The 19713-nt window shown below is 38.6% G+C and overlaps 1 protein-coding gene across 3 annotated transcripts in view; it reads left to right on the top strand.

Moving 5' to 3' along the window:
• The window catches only part of LOC122552810 (zinc transporter 10-like), a 29842-nt gene extending 10499 nt beyond the window's left edge, over positions 1-19343 (top strand). The window contains exons 3-4 of one of the 3 annotated variants that reach the window (XM_043695783.1): positions 7524-7763; positions 16533-19343. In XM_043695783.1, coding sequence (XP_043551718.1) covers positions 7524-7763; positions 16533-17023 — 731 coding nt within the window. In that variant the 3' untranslated portion in view covers positions 17024-19343. The remainder of the gene's footprint in view (positions 1-7523; positions 7764-16532) is intronic. The other 2 variants (XM_043695784.1, XM_043695785.1) reach the window with 2 other exon arrangements.
• Positions 19344-19713: the final 370 nt, after the last annotated feature.

Here is a 19713-nt window from a genome sequence, read left to right on the forward strand (position 1 = left end):
AACAAGTGGCTTCCTCCATTCAAGTGTACTGAACTCATGTGTTAGAATTGTAGTTAGACTAAACCTAGCATAAAAACACTTGAATTAACAAATCCTAAGTATTTTTTTAAATGACATTTAAAATTATAGGGAAACAACTCTCTGGCATGGGAAGAAACCTTAACTTGTGCAAGTAGGAAGTCTCGTTTCTTCAGCTTTTAATGATGATTGACATTTTTTAGAAGACATTAATTATTTGTATCTTATCCCATGACTCTTACCTTTCTCTTTAAGTGAAATTTTTTTTTCTCTCTCTCTCTACTTCACTTCTTGTACCTGACATGATGTGGAATTTACTATTCTGCCATTAGTGATTCTTCGTGAAGGAGCTACACAGTTAGTTATCTTCCTTATTCACACCAATCCCCTACATCTGGCACTGCGAATTTCAGTCGTGGTACTCACTGCAGCGTACTGTGCAAAAATAAAACCCCAAGTGGGGCTGGGGCTGGTGGGGGAAGGCTCTGTGCAACTGGCGGGTCTTAGTGAACGGCGAGTGGCTCAGCTGGCCCATGGCACTGTCCTGGGGGTGGGGGCGTGGTTCGTTAACGCTGACATTTAAACACTGGAGCGAACCGTTCGCCATCCTAAAGACGTTTCACTCACTTATCAGGGCGGCGTTCGTGGTTTCTTTGCGAAAGCGGAATTTCTTAAGCTTTTCCAACAGCTGTTCGTCGACGCCACACAAACTCACTGGACAGCTCTGGGGGTGGGGGTACACACAAGACAGCCCGTTTCAAACAAAAAAATAACGACAAGAGCAAAGATAGACATTGCGCAAAAACCCACCCCTCGGCCAATCTTACTTCAAATCTGATTTTGAAAAATCACGGCGTGTCTGGTTTTAATGCGGATTTCCACACCACCCTCCGGAAAACAGAACAACAACCGACTGAGGAAAACAACTTGAGTGTTTTATTTTTAGGCCGTGCCGCCGCCGCCACCTCCCTCCAGGCCGGCCGTCTCCCCGGTGACGGGGCCCTCTCTTCTCTCTTCTCTCCTCTCTCCTCTCTCCTCTCTCCTCTCTCTTCTCTCCTCTCTCCTCTCTCCTCTCTCCTCTCTCCTCTCTCTCTGTCCTGCATTGTCCTCACCATGTGCGTCCTTTGTCTGCTCTTCTCCCTTTTAAACTGCTGTTGTTTTGACTTTTTTTACCAAAGTTCCAAAACAATGCAACAACATATAAAACAGTAATTGCTGCTCCTGGAATTCAAGGAAATCACCTCCAACACTTAAAAAACCTCAAAAAAAGGAGCAGCTCTTACAGCCAGAAATTTTTCCCGTTCTCCATTTTGGATTACCCAGAATCCTATTGATAGTATTAACGAATACATTTTATTCATTTTGTAATCAATGAGACTCCATAGATGGTGAATGAATTGAACAGGTATTTGCATCAGACTTATCCCAGTAATTGTGGTAAATCAGCAAATGGAAGGGAGCACTTCAAGAAAATCACAATCACTAGATTGTGTGAATTTACTCGGTAATTGTTAGAGCTACAGGCTGACAAGTCGTTGGTCCTGATGAACTTCACCTTTGGGTTAATGAGATAGATAGTACCTTAGTATAATTTTCTAAAATTCCCTAGATTTGGGAAAAGCTCCTTTAGATTAGAAAATAGCAACTATAACTCTTTTTAATAAAAATGGAAGGCGATAGGAAACAGAAAAATATAGGCCAATTAGCTGAGCATCTTCATAAGAAGATGCTGGATATTATTATGAAAGATGTTATATCAGGGTACTTAGAAAAAAATTAAGGTAATCAGGCGGAGTCAACATAGTTTCCAAAGGGATATCATATTTAATGAACTTATTGGAGTTGTTTGAAGAAATATCATGTGCAGTAGATGAAGGGAAACTGGAAACAGAAAGTGTGCCATAGCGATTCGGTTGTGATTTATATTAGATTAGATTCCCTACAGTATGTAAAGAAAATAATTTTAAAAACTTTTCATAGTTTATATGTTCCATTTTGAGCTATTGAATGTAAATAATGATCAAGCATTTTTTTTTTCTTTGTACTCTGTAAGAATCAAAGAGCTGTTGAGTTAGATGTTGTACAGAAGTCTGTCTGTCAAATTGGAAGTGAACCCCTTACCAAGGAACAACTGTATTTCCATTTCTTACACAAATATTAGCGTATAACTTTGCTTTCACCTGGATTTTGCCTGACGTTTCTGTTTTTGTAAGCATTAAACCTATTGATTGCAAATTTCTGCCCTCTAACCTTACCTGAAGTCATTAGCATCTCACTGAAAAATATTTCTGGAAGCGCTGTTGGGTGTTGAAAACCTCATGCAAGAGACCTGTATTCACATTCAAACGTTGACTGTTATTTGGTTAGTTTAACAGAGGGACATCACAACTAAACTTGATTTTGACTGGACCAGATATCCTTGTTCTCCCTCAGGTATCAATAGGTAACAATCAGGAGTTAGAATCCTGGCTAGTTTCTCAGGAGGGCAAGATTAATTATAGCTTCCATACCAACATATCAAATGAAATCAGCTAATTCAGTACAGACCAAGGATTATAACCTTGTTCTTTATTCTTTGTATGCATCAACTACTCACTCGATTTTTAACAATGAATTTTTAAAAATTTAGTGTCAACGAGAAGAATGTTTTAAATTTCAGAGAACAGGAAAGGCCAAAACAATATTGTCTGTTTATCATGATGATCATTATTATTCATTTGTTGCATGACTTTTTCCAATACATCTCACATTATTGTGCTAAGTAAAGGAGAAAATGAAGACTTTTAAAAATTCCCTTCAAAAGTGTTCCAATACTTTAAGATTAAAGTAACATGGTATTCTAATATGTTTGACTTGGGGCAGTCTGAACTGTTAAACAACCCAGCGACACTGTAATCTGTCACTTTTAAAGTGAGCTGTGAACCGCTATGGGGAATGTTCATTTGGCTTCCTTGGTGCACTATCAATTTATTATTGCAGATCAGATAAAAGTGCTTACAATATCCTCAAGTGCCTTCTTCCATGACACTCGTGAGAAAAACAAGTTAGAAGAAAAGCATTTTGATGTCAATGGTAAAAATGAAACAGAAATTATTTGCTGATAATATGGTGAAATGAGGGCAGTTTTTCCCTCAGATGAAAATGTTTGAAAGTTTTTATGAGACTATTATAGATATACTCCCTAACTTTTGCCATGACAGAGAACCTCCGCTCTGTGACAAAAGTGGTTGACAATGTCAGAAATTTTACTTCACCTTCCCCACTCTTGAGGGTAGGTTTGGGCCTGTGACATTTGCTGAGGCAGCTGGTCCTTTAAGTATTCACCCACCTCCACTCAGATTATTTGATTTTGGAATCGCTGGTGTCTGAAAACCAGAGTGTGGAGATCAATTAAGAACAAATCTGTTTTTAGTGCATTTGTTTTGGGTAGCTGTGTATTACTTTGGAGTGGAGAGGTTCCCAGGATATCTTGGGAGTGCTGAACTGTTAGCAATAGTTTACAATTCATAGGTTTTCATTTGTCTTACATAGGTAAGTCTAAGAGTCCTTCAGTACTACATAATAATAACAGGAGTGTTGTCTGTGTTTCTTGGCCACTATTTATCCCTTAACCAACATGACTAAAACAAATTGCTTACTAATTATTCTCATAGTACTTTGTGGAACTGCGTTCTAGAAGCAGTACAGTAAGGGACATTTTAATTTCTTTAATTTATCAAAGGAATTGCTAATTGCTTTTAAGAATATGTGAAAAAGACTCAAGAGTTAGCATGAAGCATAAAGGGATGATTTGTAGTTTTCTTGGATCATAAGAAATGCTGGTCCATGTCCCCGAGCAATACTTGACCTGGCAACAGTACCAACAAGAAGGAAGTGAAGATGCAAAGACCACATGGCCAAACACAGAAGCCAGACAAAGAAGCTACTGCTGTGAAGGCAGAAGGTGACAGGTACACCAATACAGAAACAAAGAGAAAGCAGACAGAGACCAAAAGAGGAGCATATTGAATTATTGTAAAGAGAATAAGTGAATGTTTCTCAGGAAGCAGTTAGTTTTTCTGAATGGTAGACAGGGAGATGGGAGTTACTGGGGACACTCTCTGAGCTGGTTAAACACATAGATCCAACCTTTTTAAATAACTGTCCCAAGAACCTGGACAGTTGTTTACAAAAGTTGGATCTATGTGTTTTACCAGAAGTGGCCAAACTGTAAACTATTATGTTATCGGTTTATTGGTTGAAAATAAATTTTGGAAAGTAATCTCATTAAAGTTCTTGTGACCTGAGAGAGAGAAAAATTAATAGAAATGTGCTTTGTATCAGACAATTATGAACTGCAAAGGTGAAATCTGTTGTTGGATAGGAGTCCTAGCATACCCTGCGTGATCCAAGAATAACAAATATGGGAAGCAATGGCTTTATGGTATTTATCACTAGATTATTAATTCAGAGACCCAGGTAATGTTCTGAGGACCTGGGTTTGAATTGTGCCATGGCAGATAGTAGGATTTTAATTCAAGAAAAACAAACAATCTGGAATTAAGTGTCTAGTGATGACCGTGATGATTGTCAGGGAAAGACCTGTCTAATTCACTAATGTCCTTTCGGGAAGGAAACTTCTGTCCTTACCTAGTCTGGCCTACACGTGACTCCAGACCCAAAGCGATGTGGTTGGCTCTTAACTAGCCTTGTGGACAAATAGGGATGAACAATGAATGCTGGCATAGCGATCGATGTCCACATTTCATGAATGAAATGAATTTTAAAAAAGCCAATTCTGTGTGGGAGAGTGAGACAGGTCATTATGGCTGTGTAAGATTTAACTTTATTGTATCCATTATTCAAAGTCTTTTTATTTGAAGCATGTTTTTTCTTTAATTCATGTTTAACTTGCTTTGTTCTGATTTGTGCAAAAGTTGCAAAAAGTGAAAGCAGGTCTTGTCAGTTATTTCATAATTTTGTGGGTCCTTTGTAGCTTTGGTTATTTAGTTTTCCCAAGGGGATGTAACTAGGATTTCCGGTGTGCAAATTATTAGCAATAACTACACATCAAAATTACTTAGTGGGCTATAAAACAGTTTTTGATTTCTTCAACTTATGAAGGAATTAAATAAATACAAATTATTTCTTTTAATAGAATAATAATGTCTCCCATTGCAATATTTCCATTTCATGATGTTTTATTGCATTAGTGATACTAATATTAAAAGAGTTCTACAAGTTGGAAACAGAAAAACAATGATGATGCCAGGTATAAAAGAGCAAGAGACTGTTGAACTTTTTAAACTGTATTGTCAGGGAAAAGTGGTTGAAGAAAAGTTCTCAGTGAGGTATATAAAATATTTAATATCATTGTAAAATAGGTCTGTAATATTATTTCAGGGCAATAGGATCAGAGAATATGATTATAAATCAAAGAAAGATAACTTTTAAAACTTACTTTTAAGGAACTTTACTCAAAAGATGAATAATCCAGCAAATGTAATATTGGATAGATTGGAAATTCAGGGTATGCTGGATTGCAAGAGGAAATTTGCAGGGATGGAGTGAATCATTGAATAACTCATAGGAGACTTAAGTCTTTGCAGTGCATCTATCAATGATTTTAACCCAGCCAATGCATTAGCAAATAATTTCCTCATTTCCCGATCAGTTAGATTCAACAAGCAAGGTGATTGTCTGCATGATGTGGTATCACCTGTAGATATTGAAATATCAAACATATGAGTTGAAGGAATTGGGAACAAATTGGAAGGAAATGGGAGATCAGAATCCAGTCCAAATCTGATGATAACAATGGCCTTGATTCAGTGATACCTCTCTGGATGTGCCATTGGGAGCTGCGAGAACCTGGAAGGAAATATTATTCCCAAGTGATGAGGTAAAGCTGACTGCAATACCAAGTAGATGGGGTTAAAGGCAGCAGGAAATGATGCCACTGTCATGGATACAATGCAGGAAGGCATTCAATGATAGCCATTTGGCCGTGGAACTTAACTATTGTTTCTATGAAGTGTCATCAACTACACTTGAAATGGGTATCCCTTGTCTCTAATTAGCCGGCAGTTACTCTGCTGGTGGGGACATTGCTGCAGGTCAGGATTATCACAACAGCTGCCTGGAAGTCCAACACCCATCTGCATTAAGATTCTTTTGTGGTTGCACACCAGCTACAACTGATGGAATGGAAACCCTTGTGTTTGATGAACACTCCTAGGCAATATATGGGTGCTCCCATCGCTAATTGTGTATATGCTAATATCTCGCATTTGTGGGGAGCCATTCAGATCTCAAACAGCAATAGTGTCATCACTGGCAAACAAGCCTGAAGCTAGCTGTCTTGAGTAATTGTACTCTGCTGACTGTGAGATCCTGTATATCTCTCCATTTGAGCCCTGGAAGGATCTAAAGGTAAACAAAGGTTGAGGGATGTGTTGATTTTGACAGCCAGTGGGTGGCCACCTGATCCACTGGACAACACAGGCTCCATTGTTTACCATCACCTGACAGGGTACCCTCAGCCTCCTCAAAGATTATAGCATTATTTCAACATGAAAAGAAAGCTTATTCTCTCCTCTCAGTCTGTTTGGAAATAGTCTGCTCTCCAGAGAGCTGCACCTGTCTACTAGTCCACTCTGACTTGTGGGCCTGTAGGTCGGGGAGCAGCAGTTGTTTTTGGTGCAGCTCCTGCTGCTCATGATGTTTCTGCTGGTGCTCATCTTGGTCTTCATTTGCATTCTATACAATGCGGCTTCAGCAGAAAGCTTTTGAATATTCTCGATTGGAGTTCCAAAATGCAGATCAGACCTCCAAGTGTAAATGGTACCTGCAAAATGCTGTCTCAGCACAAATACTGTATACAAACCTCTTCCATGCAAGCAGTAGAAGAACCCTGAGTGTTAAGTATGTATTGGCATATTTTCCTAACACGGCTTCAGCCCCTTCAATTACTGCTCTCGTGCTGCTTTCTCTAGCAAGTTCTAAAAAAGCCCACATACCTGAGTTAAAGTCCAGCATCCACATAAATATTGTTGCAACTGAGAAGTTAACGTAATGAAATTAACATCCCGTCTCCCTGAAGGAACCTGTTTGGACACTGCCCAGAACTGCAGTAAACTGTGAAAGACAAAGGTTTGGAGCAGGCATCTAAGGTTGGCTCCTGCTTTGAATGAAATATCTGCTTCCCCCTGACCCTGTACCTGAACCCAAAGCTATATGCTCACCCGCATTAAAATTCCATTTTCTGTCTGAATTAAACATGGGATTGGATGGTAGATCGGCTGATGCAGTGTACTGGAGGAACATGCTTCACTGAGTTCAGCAAGTCTTTCCTAACCTGTTACATTTTCAGTGCAGCACTAGAGTGAATCCATGCCAGATCACAATTACATTACATATAAAAGGGTGGAATCAGTTTAGACGATCATCGATCAATGGCTAATGTTATACACTGATTTTCTTGTATATTATAATAATTAAATCTCTCATAAATACCTCTGTCCTAGGTGTTTTTCTACATGTCATGGGCGATGCATTAGGATCTGTGGTGGTGGTCGTCGCTGCTACTATATTCTATATACTTCCACTTAATGAAGATGAATTCTGTAACTGGAAATGCTATGTAGATCCAAGTATGACAATCATTATGGTTATAATAGTTCTATTATCTGCTTTCCCACTCATAAAAGAAACAGCAGTTATCCTGCTCCAGATGTTACCCAGAGGGATCAAACTGCATGAATTTGGTAAGTGAATCTATTTACTGTGTAAGCTTAATTAACGTTTGTTATGGCTTGGAGGTTTTGTTAAGATCGGCAAAGCATATCCCAAGCATAAGGAAAAATTACTCTTTTTGTGCCCCGGGTTTAATACTTCATGCCATATTTAGTCAGCTTCAAGTTGCCTGACGTTAAACTAACTGAAAAAAACATTGAAGAAATATTCTGAGTAACATTCAGTTGACTGTTTGATACCTGTCTCACCAGAGATGACGAAGTGAACAGGAACATAAAGTAATATGTTTAATACAGTCTTATTTTCTGAATTAAATATCTACATTACAGTAATCACCTCAAATTCCACAGTAACTTTGTTTCAAAATTGCAAGGATACATCCTTAGCTGTATTTATAATTTTACATCTTCCAGTTCAGCAGTTGCTTTAATGGACTACATTATATCTCATGTTTTGTGGCATACGTAACAACATAATTAATTAGAGTTATGCTGTCTCAATTTAAGTCCAAATGCTTAATGCACCGATAAGGTGAATTTGTTTGGACTCAATGCAAAGAAAAGTGGTCATTTGTTCATTTTCGTACAAAAACAAGATTTCACCTTTGTTCAAGAGTTCAATAATCTTTTAATTATCACACTGCTTGAGAAGAGTTGGAAAAGCATGGGCCTGAAAAGCCACAGGGACGTTTATACATAATTCCAATGGGGATTAAAAATTCTGTCAAGAGTGCATTTAGCAGCAGTCTATTGGAAAGAGAATAAACAGGGGAATTCACCATTAGTTTACTGTAAGAAATATCTGAGAATTACTAGTTTTCCTTTCTTCCCAATTTTCTAGTGTCCACATGAAATCATTGTTGAAATTTCAAAAGCCTGTCGCTTAACACACATTCCAGGAGTTAAACATGTAAATGTGTGTGGCACTTTAGTGCCAGACTCAAGGAATGCTTCAGTCTAAAAAGTGCTGTTTTTTTGGATGAGACATTAAGTGGAGGCCTTGCTTGCATGTCAGCTACAGCAGCAACTGAAACTTACATTTGTGTAGTGTCTTTAAGGTGAGGAAATACCCCACGGGCATTCTCCAGGAACATGTTAAAACCAAGTATGAAACCGAGCCACATAAGGAGATATTAGATCAGGTGATTGAGTCAGCTTGGTCAATAAAGTAGATTTTAGGTAGTACCTTAAAGGAGGAAAGCAAGGTAAGTATAAAGTTAGCATTCCAGAGCTTGGAGTGTTGGTGTGGCTAGCAGTGGAGTTGTAGGCAACAGCAACTGAATGTGGAGTGATTAAAATTATGGATAGAGGCCAGAATTAAATGAACCCAGGGTTGTGCAGCTGCAGAAGATTGCAGCGATATCAAGGAGTGAGTCCAAGGAGCGACTTGAGAGTAAGATAACAATTTAAATTATTATTCCATATGCATGTATATTATACAGACACTCGTGTGCCAGCCTCTGAGAACCCTCATGGCACATCTCTGATTCACTTACAAGACACTTCTGCACTTCAATGCTGCTCTCGGGCTGCACTTGCAATTATTATTGTAGCAAGGGCACACTGTGCTCGGACACACCCAGTTCAGGGACTGGACCAGGCTGCATCTGTGGCCTGTTCACTTGCTGTCATAACACTCGCTCACTCTGAGCCTGCCTGGATGTTCACAGCATTCTTGCCTTGCATTGGATCTTTTGCGCTTTGCCCCTTCAGCCAGTGATACCAAATTCATATCACTGCTGTTTTGCCTTGCCGTTTTGTATAGATATAAGTTAGGAATTGTCATCATTGTCAGCAGATTTCAAGGGAAATAGCCTTTGCCTTTGGAGGAGAGAATGTTTCTCTTGGCTCCCATATCAATTACTCTGAGATCAACTACTTTATGTGTCCACCTGAACATTAGATTGACAATTGTTCAGTATTAGATTGACAATTGTTCAACATTAGATTGATAATTATTCAAATTAGTTTCACGATTGTTTAACATTAGATTGATGATTATTCAACATTAGATTCACAATTATTCCAACCCAAGCAGAATCCCAGGAAACCTCAGCAAGTCTGGCAGCAACTGTGGAGTAAGAAATTGTTAATGTTTTGAGTCAAATGATTTTTCTTTGGAACTGAATTATTCTGAAGCTCTCTGTTACAATGTTGTCTCTTTTTGAGTCATTGCCATCTATCATTCTACTGCCGTATCTGACTGAGTAAAATTGTTGTGCCAAGGAAGGACCACTTTTGTACTTTTCCCGCTACTGTTTTCAGTAGAGACAGGATTGAGCTTTCCCAAATGAAATGATTTAGAGTTTTATATTGGGGAAATATGAGGTGTTCCTCTCAGCAGCCTCGGTAATTAGATTGTGACATTATAGAAGTGAAAGAATATTGTGCTTAATCCATAGCTAGCTCCTTTAGAACTAGAGTTAATTCAGTGGTGGATTTTCTTGGATTAATTTTATTTGATGAAATATAATGGTAATTAGATTTCAGGCAGTTCAGCTATTTGCCATTTTTTGGTCAAGATGGCAGTGGAATAGTAGTGCAGTCCTTTGGGCCCTGGTGCTTGTCCGCTCTGTCTGGTTTTCCATTTTATTTTCTACTTTCTCTACATTTTTTTAAAACTTTCCCCTTACTTACCTTTTTGTGGAAAGCTCAGATGGCATTGAGGTTGGAGGCAGGGGTTTGTTACCGGTACCGATGGTGGGAATCGTGTTTGTGCTTGTGGTGGTGCCAGCAGAGGGAGGTGAGACTGTATTCCCCACGATGGTGGGAAGAAGTGAGTTTGGACCTAGCTCCCATGTGGGACCTGACAGCTTTAGCGGTGGCTGCGTTTCCAAGATCAGCTCGGTATAAACTCGATGGCAGCATCGGCAGTACAAGATGGCGCCGAAGAAAGGTGACACGGTTCCGCGGTGGTGGCATGGCAAAGGGACTCATGGCTGCTGACTGCTTCGTGCTGGTGATGGTCTCACCATCGGGGTTGATGAGCTCCTATCCAGGCCCATGGCTAAGCACGTAAGGACTGTAATGTTCAACTTTTAACTTAATTTCCTTATTTTTCTACCTTTATACTCTACGTTTGGTTTACTTCTGTGTTTGAAGATGGTGCCAGAGAACAGTGACATTATATAACACTTTTAACTGTATTTGCAATGAACACGCATGACAATAAATACATCAATCAATATCCAAGTCAGCAGGTTACATATTCAACATGTCCTCAACCCTGGTGATAGTGGGAATGTTGCAGCTGACACACCAGTTCCAGCTTCACTTTATTGTCCTACAATAAACACTAAAATCTTTGCTCAAGGACATACATGCTTTTGCATCGTGTGCTTCATGACTTAAATTGACTCCTGCCTTCTGTGCCAATTTATTTGTCATAAGAAGCTCATTTGATCCAGGTAAAAAATTGCCTGTAATTTTGTCACAGCAGCCTGTGCCCTCAAAACAATAGAAATGCACAAATATTGATGTGTTCTTGTTAAGAATATGTGAAATTTTTTAACAGTAATTTCTTCTTACTTGAAATTGCTCCTGCTATTGTTACTGATGTGTTTCACTCTGACTGAGTTAATTGCATGTTGCTACCATAGAGTATTAGTAAAATCTAGGAGGCTGCTGTTTCTCGGATGCTGTCAATACAGATATGAGTAAAGAATGCTGGGAGAAAGATGAACCCGATGATCATTGATTTGAATAATCTCACTACTCAAAAATGGGTAGCAGAAAAGCTTGCAAAATAGAGGTTGTTCTGCCATAATGCATGTTTCGTTAACATGGACTGGCTATAATGCAATTGATGAATTGGGGACACTGCTTAGAAAGGGTGAACTTTAAAAATGCATGTTGTCTGTAACGTGATTACATTGCTAACACTGTAAGCCCTGTTTCTAAAGTGTAATTTTTGTGTAATACAGGGTTGCACAAGAACGCAACCATCGCGTTATAGAAGAACAACTTGTATAGTAGTTGGAAAAGTAGACGGTTGAACAAGGGACCTTATTAATTCATGCCGAACTGTATTTGTAGCAATGAAGGCTCATGCAAGTTAAGTGTGGACCTGTTTAGAATCATAATAGAAGGACACTGGGTAGCATCAGCTTCCTTTCTAAATATGGCTGTAATTCCCAGTGCTTGATGTACTGAATGAGGAAGAGATGGAGGTATAGCAACTCAAAGGGCATTAAGAGACTCATGCAGAAACATCTGCCACATTGCTGAAATGACAGAGAAGTCGTGCCAATGATATTCAGACTTAATAGTGAGGTGTACTACCTGACCCCTCAGACATCTGTAGTGATAGTGGAAGCATATGGAATTTGCAGATTGATTGATAATACTGATTTGACATTGGCACTGCCAGTTTGGATCTGTTAAACATGATGTGGAGATGCCGATGTTGCACTGGTGAGAACAAAGTTAAAAATCACACAACACCAGGTTATAGTCCAACAGGTTTATTTGGAAGCACTAGCTTTTGGAGTGCTGCCTCTTCATCAGGTGGTTCATCATCATCATTAACCACCTGGTGAAGAGGCAGTGCCTTGAAAGCTAGTGCTTCTAAATAAAGCTGTTGGACTACAAGCTGGTGTTGAGTGATTTTTAAATTTGTTAAACAGGCAGATTAGTTAATTGTTGCCTCCTGCATGTGTTGAACATTGGATTACTGTTACTTTCTGCTTTTTGGAAAAAGAATGGCAGATTGAAACTACGTTCTTGTGATAAATGGATCTTTCTCAGGTTGGCAAGCTGTTACTGATACAATACCAAGGGATTGGAGTTGTAGCCTCAATTATTTACAATAGTGTATGATTGCTAAATTTTCCAATAACATCAAGGCCAGTTTAAAAGTAAGCATTTTGAGAGGAGGTAGTGAGTCTGCCAAGGGATATAAATAACTTAAATGAATGGCCAAAAGTTTAGCAGAAGGAGTATAATATGGGAAAGTGTGAACATGTTCACTTTGGCAGGAAGAATAGAAAAGCAGTGCACTATTCGGGTGGAGAGAGATTGTAGAACTCATTGACACTGAGGGATCTGAGTGTTCTGGTGCAAGAGTTACACAGAATTAGTAAGTAGGTGCAGCGAGTGATTAGCAAGGCAAATAAAATATTGTTGCTTATTGCAATAGAAATGGAATCTAAGAATAGGGAAGATTCAATGCAACTGTGCAGGTTCTTGGTGAGACAACATCTGGAGTGCTTTGTCCAGTTTTGGTCTCTATGGCAATGTGAGCTATAGTCCGATTTGTGGTGGAGTTGTGTGAGAAGTCAGGTTGGAACCATCTTGATGTCGGGCACATCTGACTCTGTCTTTTATATGTTAGACAAGCTGCAAGGCAAGTTTCTCAGTAGGCAGTGGGGGTTGCCAGTTAAGGGGGGATTTTTGCTTGTTAAACACCTTGTTAATAGCTAACTTGCCTCATTAATATTCAGCTTCTTGGCCTACCAGATGTGCCAAACAAGCTGTGTTGGATCACATAGTATCCAATTATTTGTTTGATTTTCTTGATCACATTGCACAATTCAGAGAGGAACAGGCTGTTCACCCATTAAGTTGACCAAGATCACTTCCTTGAACAGTGATGAACTATTGCTGTTTGTGAGATGCCAAGGTAAATGATTGTTATGCTTGTCTGTATAATACATTCCCATAATTCCAAGTTTATTCATTGTATTGGGCTTTGAGCACTTCAATATGATAAGGTGCTATGTAAACCTAAGTATCAGTCAAGTAATTTTAAGTTGCTTGTGATGGACATATTTAACATATTTTGTTCTGCATTCTCTCCTTGTTTGTCATCATCTTCTCCACGATCTTCACAATGTAAGAAAGGCTACAAAGCCTCTCAGAGCTGTAGCAGATTCTTAAAACATTCTGTCAATACTCATGTGTTGTGTGTTGAAGGACACAGGAATTTTAAATTTCACTATGAGCATGAAATAGTTGATATCGAATCTGATGCCTTCTACACATCCAATATTCCATTCCACTTCTTTGGCCTTTCCACTACTTAATTCTCAAAAAAAGTCCAACATCACTGACTGTAATCTTTAGAGAATTAGGAAGCAACCTTTACAAAGAGACATTGAAGGGCTTATACCTGAAACATCGATTCTCCGGCTCCTCGGATGCCGCCTGACCTGCTGTGCTTTTTCCAGTGACACACTTTTTGATTCTGACTCTCCAGCATCTGCAGTCCTCACTTTCTCATAAGAATTACTCAGGAAATTATGGGCCAATTAGCCTAATATTTATTTAGGTAAAGTATTAGAAAACAGTCTGAATGAAGGGATAGTGAACTACCCGAGTTAAGAGTTGACATTCAACCCTTTTCTATCCCTAGCACATTCTGAGCAAGAACGAAACATCTTGCAGTATAATATATGGAATGATTTTATAAGCATAATATGGGAAAGTGTGAATATGTTCACTTTGGCAGGAAGAACAGAAAAGCAAAAATTCTGAATGCTGCAGATGCTTGAGATCCAAAATAAAACCAGAATGTACTAGTTAAGCTGCATCTGTGGAGAGTGAATTAGAATTAGCGCTTCAAGCCCAGTATGACACTTCTTCAGAACTGGAGACTTCATTGCTATCTTGGATGACGGAACAACTTGACGTGGATTAGAGACTCTTTTGCTTCATACTTTTCTTACATCAGAGATTTCATGTCACAGAAAAAGACTTTATGATTCATTCCACAGTTATTTGAAGACATTCTATTCACTTAAACAGGGATAAATACTCAGGGTCATTTGACCCAAAACATTAACTCTGATTTCTCTTCACAGATGCTGTCAATCCTGCTGAGCTTTTGCAGCAACTTCTATTTTTGTCTCTGATGTAAACAGTTGGCCTTGCTTTCTCCAAAGCTACTTCCCTTGACGAAGACTTCTGGCTTAATTTCTCCTAATATCTTTGAAAAACAAGCTTTATCAGCCATTGTCTTTCTGTACTTTAGTAACTGTATACCTCTATATTTATTACTTAGACCTTAAGTTACATCTTAATTAGTTGTGGATAACATCAGTACTGTGAAGTGCACACATTTCCATACACAAGCATTGTTCCATTGGAAGATAAGCCAAGGATTGTCCTTATTATACTTCAAAATTATTGGGTGGAACCTTTTAGAGCACTGAGTGACATGAGCTATGACATGCGAGTCACCTGGCGAGACCTATCTCAATATCGAGAGCATCTCATTTCATCTTCTATGTTTTTGACTCATTGTTACTCATAATGCATACTTGTTAACTCATCTCATTGATGTCCAGCTTTCTGTCTGACCAAACTCATCAAACAAGACTAGATGTCGAGAAACCTTGACATGGAAGTCAGAATGGGCAACTAGCAACTTCAGCTCAGTGCTTACTTCAAATGATCTCCATGTTACTTAGGACCAAAGATCATCTCAGGGCATGATCAATGGGCATCAGCCACATGCACCCCTTATCCATGGACATTGGTATCTGGCATTTATCAACTGCTTCCCACCATAATAACTGGTGTGGGGGCACTGGAAACACAGACCTGCATTGAAGGGTGCACAAAGGCTGCAGCAGGGAGACTGTGGACATGGACAGGCACCAAGCTCACGTATTGGACCAGGCCGTATCTTAGCCGACTTGCTTTCTCTCTTGCACTGTTTGCACATACTCACCTACCTGCTTGCCTGCACTATCCACGCCATGCCTTGTCATGCTGTGCCAGTTACTACAGTCACATGACTAGGCTGTTTAGCTGTCCATCTTGCTGTACTGCATGGATTCCCAAGGCTTCCAGTAACAGAGGCTGTTTATTAGACATTGATCAACGTTTATGAAACTTCCTAGCAGAGGGAGCGTCAGGGTTCTGGGCACTTCTGCTCCAGTCTGTGTGGTCAGGTTGCTCAAATGGTGGATGCAGGGGAGTCAGCTCACAGAAACTATGGGAGTTGGATTGGCAGGGTAGAAAGGGGCTAATGCAGCAGCTAGGAGACTTGGCAAATTAATTTTTCAGGATCAGCTCTGCAGGCTGGAGGGGATGGGGAGTTGATGGTATAGAATCCCTAAATTCTGGCCATCCTAATGTTGTTCTTTGGACCCCTTTTAGGGCACTGAGTGACATGAGCTATGACACCTCCCTGTCCCAGACAATTGAAAACACAATCTCATCATTGGTTCTGAATAAACCAGGACTAATGCCGCTTAATATTTCAATCATTGGTCTAGGATAATCAGAAATCATTTCACAAAATAGTCCAGTTTTGTTTTTAGTTCAAGCTTGTGATGACAAGGTTTTTGTAGCCTCACTGAATGTGTGAATGTCGCAAAGCTAATATGCTTATTATAACTGATCTTTTTGAAATACAGGATTCCATGAGCCAGTTTCTGCATATTTGTATCAGGTTCTCCTTTTAACTTGTACATGCTTTTACCATCAGGAGGGTGCAATAGTGCAAGCTTTTCCATAGCTGTTAATGATGGGCCTTGAGCTCAAGATATCCAACCAGTGATGCACTTCTCTAAGCAGCTCGGATTTTCTTTTGAGCCAGTCAGTACCATGAATATTAAAACTGAAGATTGCTTCATTCTCTGTTGGATATACAGGATTCTAGTACTATAGCTACCAGGCCAATTACAATTCAGGTCTTGTGAAATTGGGAGACAATAAATTTACATCAAAATATTACATTCAGAGTGTAAAGCTAGAAAAATCTTAATTTAAAATATCTGCTTTTCATTTTATTAATTAAACAAATTCTAAAGTCACAATTTCCATGTTTTGCAGATGAAAAATTGTGTGCAGTTGATGGAGTGCATGGGATTCATGAACTCCATATATGGGAATTGGCTGGAGGTAGGCATATTGCAACTCTTCATGTGAAATGCCTGGATCTTTCCTCCTACGAAACAGCAGCATTACAAATACGTGAAATCTTCCATAATGCAGGAATTCACTCTGTTACCATTCAGGCAGAGTTTGTTGATACAGTGCCTGGTTCAACTCTAAAGTGCAATTTTCCCTGTGTCCGAAAGGAATGTGAAAATAAAATGTGCTGCATTTCTCAAAATGACTGCAACCTTGATGCAGAAGGTTCCATAGAGATGCGTAACAATTCTCCAGGGCCATCGAGAAATGGCTTCATGGGTAACAATGCAGCAGAAGATAATGTAGAAGAACTTTCTATTCTTCCATCCTATGACCTGACAACAACTAAACAGAAAGAAGGAAAGGAAGCCACAAATGGGCTGTCGCATTTGCACAGTACATCACTATAATTTGATTTTATAGGCAAGAAAGATTTTGCATTGAAGTTGAATTTAGGACTGGTAAACCTACAGATTATACTCATTATTAAAAGCAAGACTGCTACAGCAGAGTTTGATGTAACTATTAACGAGCAGCTTCTTCATTATAACCTGTCTGAAATGAGTTTGATGAACTAAATACAGATCACAACAGCTATCTTATTTGTGCTGCTATAAAAAGTGAAACAAAGTGGCAAATTACAATTTTAATGTTTTACTTCTTGTGTACATTAAATCTGAGTGAATTCCTCAGTTCTATTTAATTTCTGTTGCATGAAATCTTTAACTTTGACATTGCTGTCAGATGTCCGGTACTGACCATTTTTTTCAGAGCATTAAAAGACCATTTAAATTGTTCAAATCTCATTAAACCACAGCCATTGAATTTTGTTTTGCATGACTGTATCATGAAATTATCAGGTATCAGGGAATTGTTTTTTTTACACAACTGTTCAGCAGGGTTGTTTCCAGACAAGCTGCTCTTTCTAATGAGTTTTGTCTGGAAAGCATCAGTCTGATTGCTAATCTGTGTTCTTCATTAAAAAACAGTGTGATGTTCTTTGTTGCCACCTGAGTTTTATTAATTACAATTACAAACACTGGGGTAATTGAATGGGAGACATGTCTTTATTCTAAACAGTGATTTGGATCCAGTGAATTCCTGAGATTGAGATAATATGGATTCAGTACTGAGTAAGAATCAAAACATGTGGATTGGGAGAGGGCACAAAAATAAACTTTCATCTGGATTTGGTGGGGGAGCCATAGGTTTCTTGTATTCTAACCAAATTACTGCTTTAACTTTCAGTGATGTTGGTGGGTATGGGTGGGGTGGAGGGAAGAGTGGAATAGGATTTGGATGATGACAGGAAGAGAGCAAATTTGCCATTCATCCCGATCGCAAGGGGACATGCTTTGGGAATAGTCTAAGCCACTTTGAGAATTTGGGTCTTTGTGTTGTTATGAAATCTGTGGGTGAACTTATTCAGTAATTTTTGGTTAATTTGTAATTGTAATTACTAACAAGCTTCTGAAAACCACATGTACTGCTGTGGTTGTGAATCCTTTTTAGATGTTTGGATGGTATAGTTTTGTTACTAGATGCATTTGTCACAAAATCACATCTCTGATTTATTGATATGTACTCCTATTCCTGCCCGGAGGTGTGATTAGAATGTTGTTCTTACAAGAGCCATAAATTTAATTCTTGTGGTAATTTTTCATGAGATATTAAAAAACTGATAAAGTGAACAAGCCTAACGTTGGTCTAGAGATTGACGTGTTTTCTTCTGAAAGCTTGTGTATTTACAACAGATTTCAGGCAAAGCATTTAATGATAAACAAACCTCCTCAAAAGAGATTGAGTTGTAAGTTTAAATAAGTATGCCGAGGTTTTGCCTCATTAATTTTTGGAAGGAAATGGAAAGAGGTATTTCACAATTTTCACTCAATTGGTTACATATGTCAGGAATTGTTTGTATTCAGGTAGATGGTATGTGAAAGAAACAAGTTTGATGGGCTGAATTTTGTTCTAATCTCACCCTGTGGTTTTGTTTTATACTCTAGCTTCACTTCAATGTGCAGTATGCCTTAAAATGATTTGTTTCTGTCAACAGTATTTGGCATCACACTGCCAAGAAACCATTTATTGCCAAAGCGTAAAGTCCAAAAAGATTAGAAAAGCAGAAACTATTAGGGCGATCAGGAAGGATTCTTTCACTTCCCCAGAATGAATCTGGATACTTAAATTGTACTTTAAACATGAAAGAATGTGGTAGAAATATATCCTTATTTTAGCCTACGTGTGCATATATCATACAGCAGTATCCAATCAGATTATCAACAATGCCATTTGCTGGGGGTTTACACATTCTCATAAGAAACAGTTCATTTTAATGAGCAAAATCATTATCAAATGTTAAATTACTGCTTTGAACTGCCTTTCAAAAATGTTGTGATTTGTAGTTGTTTTCAAGATTACAGTTAATTCTGATTGAAAATTCTTGCGGAAATGTATTTCTTTTGTTCTGTTACTTCTGTTTGTAGTTATTGTGCTGCAATTAAAAGTGGGCACTGTATACTCTGAAAATAATCATCCTGCACAAGTGTTAATGGTAATAGTATGCATGTATTGTTTGATATGCTTTTCAAGAGTGAATGATCTTCGAGAATGTGTAGACAGGTTGAGACAATATAAACGTGATACTTGAAATTTACAAATAAATATACTTATTTTGAAATGTTATTCTCAATGGGAGAGTAAAGCTACTTGTTGTAAGATATGAGTGTTTACCTATGCAATAAAAATAAAATAAATCTTTGTGAAGGTAATGTTATTTTTGAAAGAATTCAATCATATATGTGTGGGTAAGAGAGAGAAACTTTGTACTGAGTATTTCAATGATCACAGTCTAATAATTGTGCATCCTCCTTGACAATCTTTGTCTCTAACTTATGTTTTATAGTTACAAGGCATTTTTTCGACCCTGTCTAGCTGTGTTTAACGTGTTTAAATGGGTATGCTCATGCTTTTGTCTGTCGTTTTTGCTCCTCTATCCATTTCTTCCAGTCTGTGTACAGTTTTGTCCTAGTTTGCCCCGGTACTGTTTCTCAGTGTCTAATTCTGTGTCATGATTTCTGCCTTCCTCCTTGTCAGTTTG

The sequence above is a fragment of the Chiloscyllium plagiosum genome, chromosome 9, assembly GCF_004010195.1.
Source record: "Chiloscyllium plagiosum isolate BGI_BamShark_2017 chromosome 9, ASM401019v2, whole genome shotgun sequence".
Taxonomy (NCBI): Eukaryota; Metazoa; Chordata; class Chondrichthyes; order Orectolobiformes; family Hemiscylliidae; genus Chiloscyllium; species Chiloscyllium plagiosum.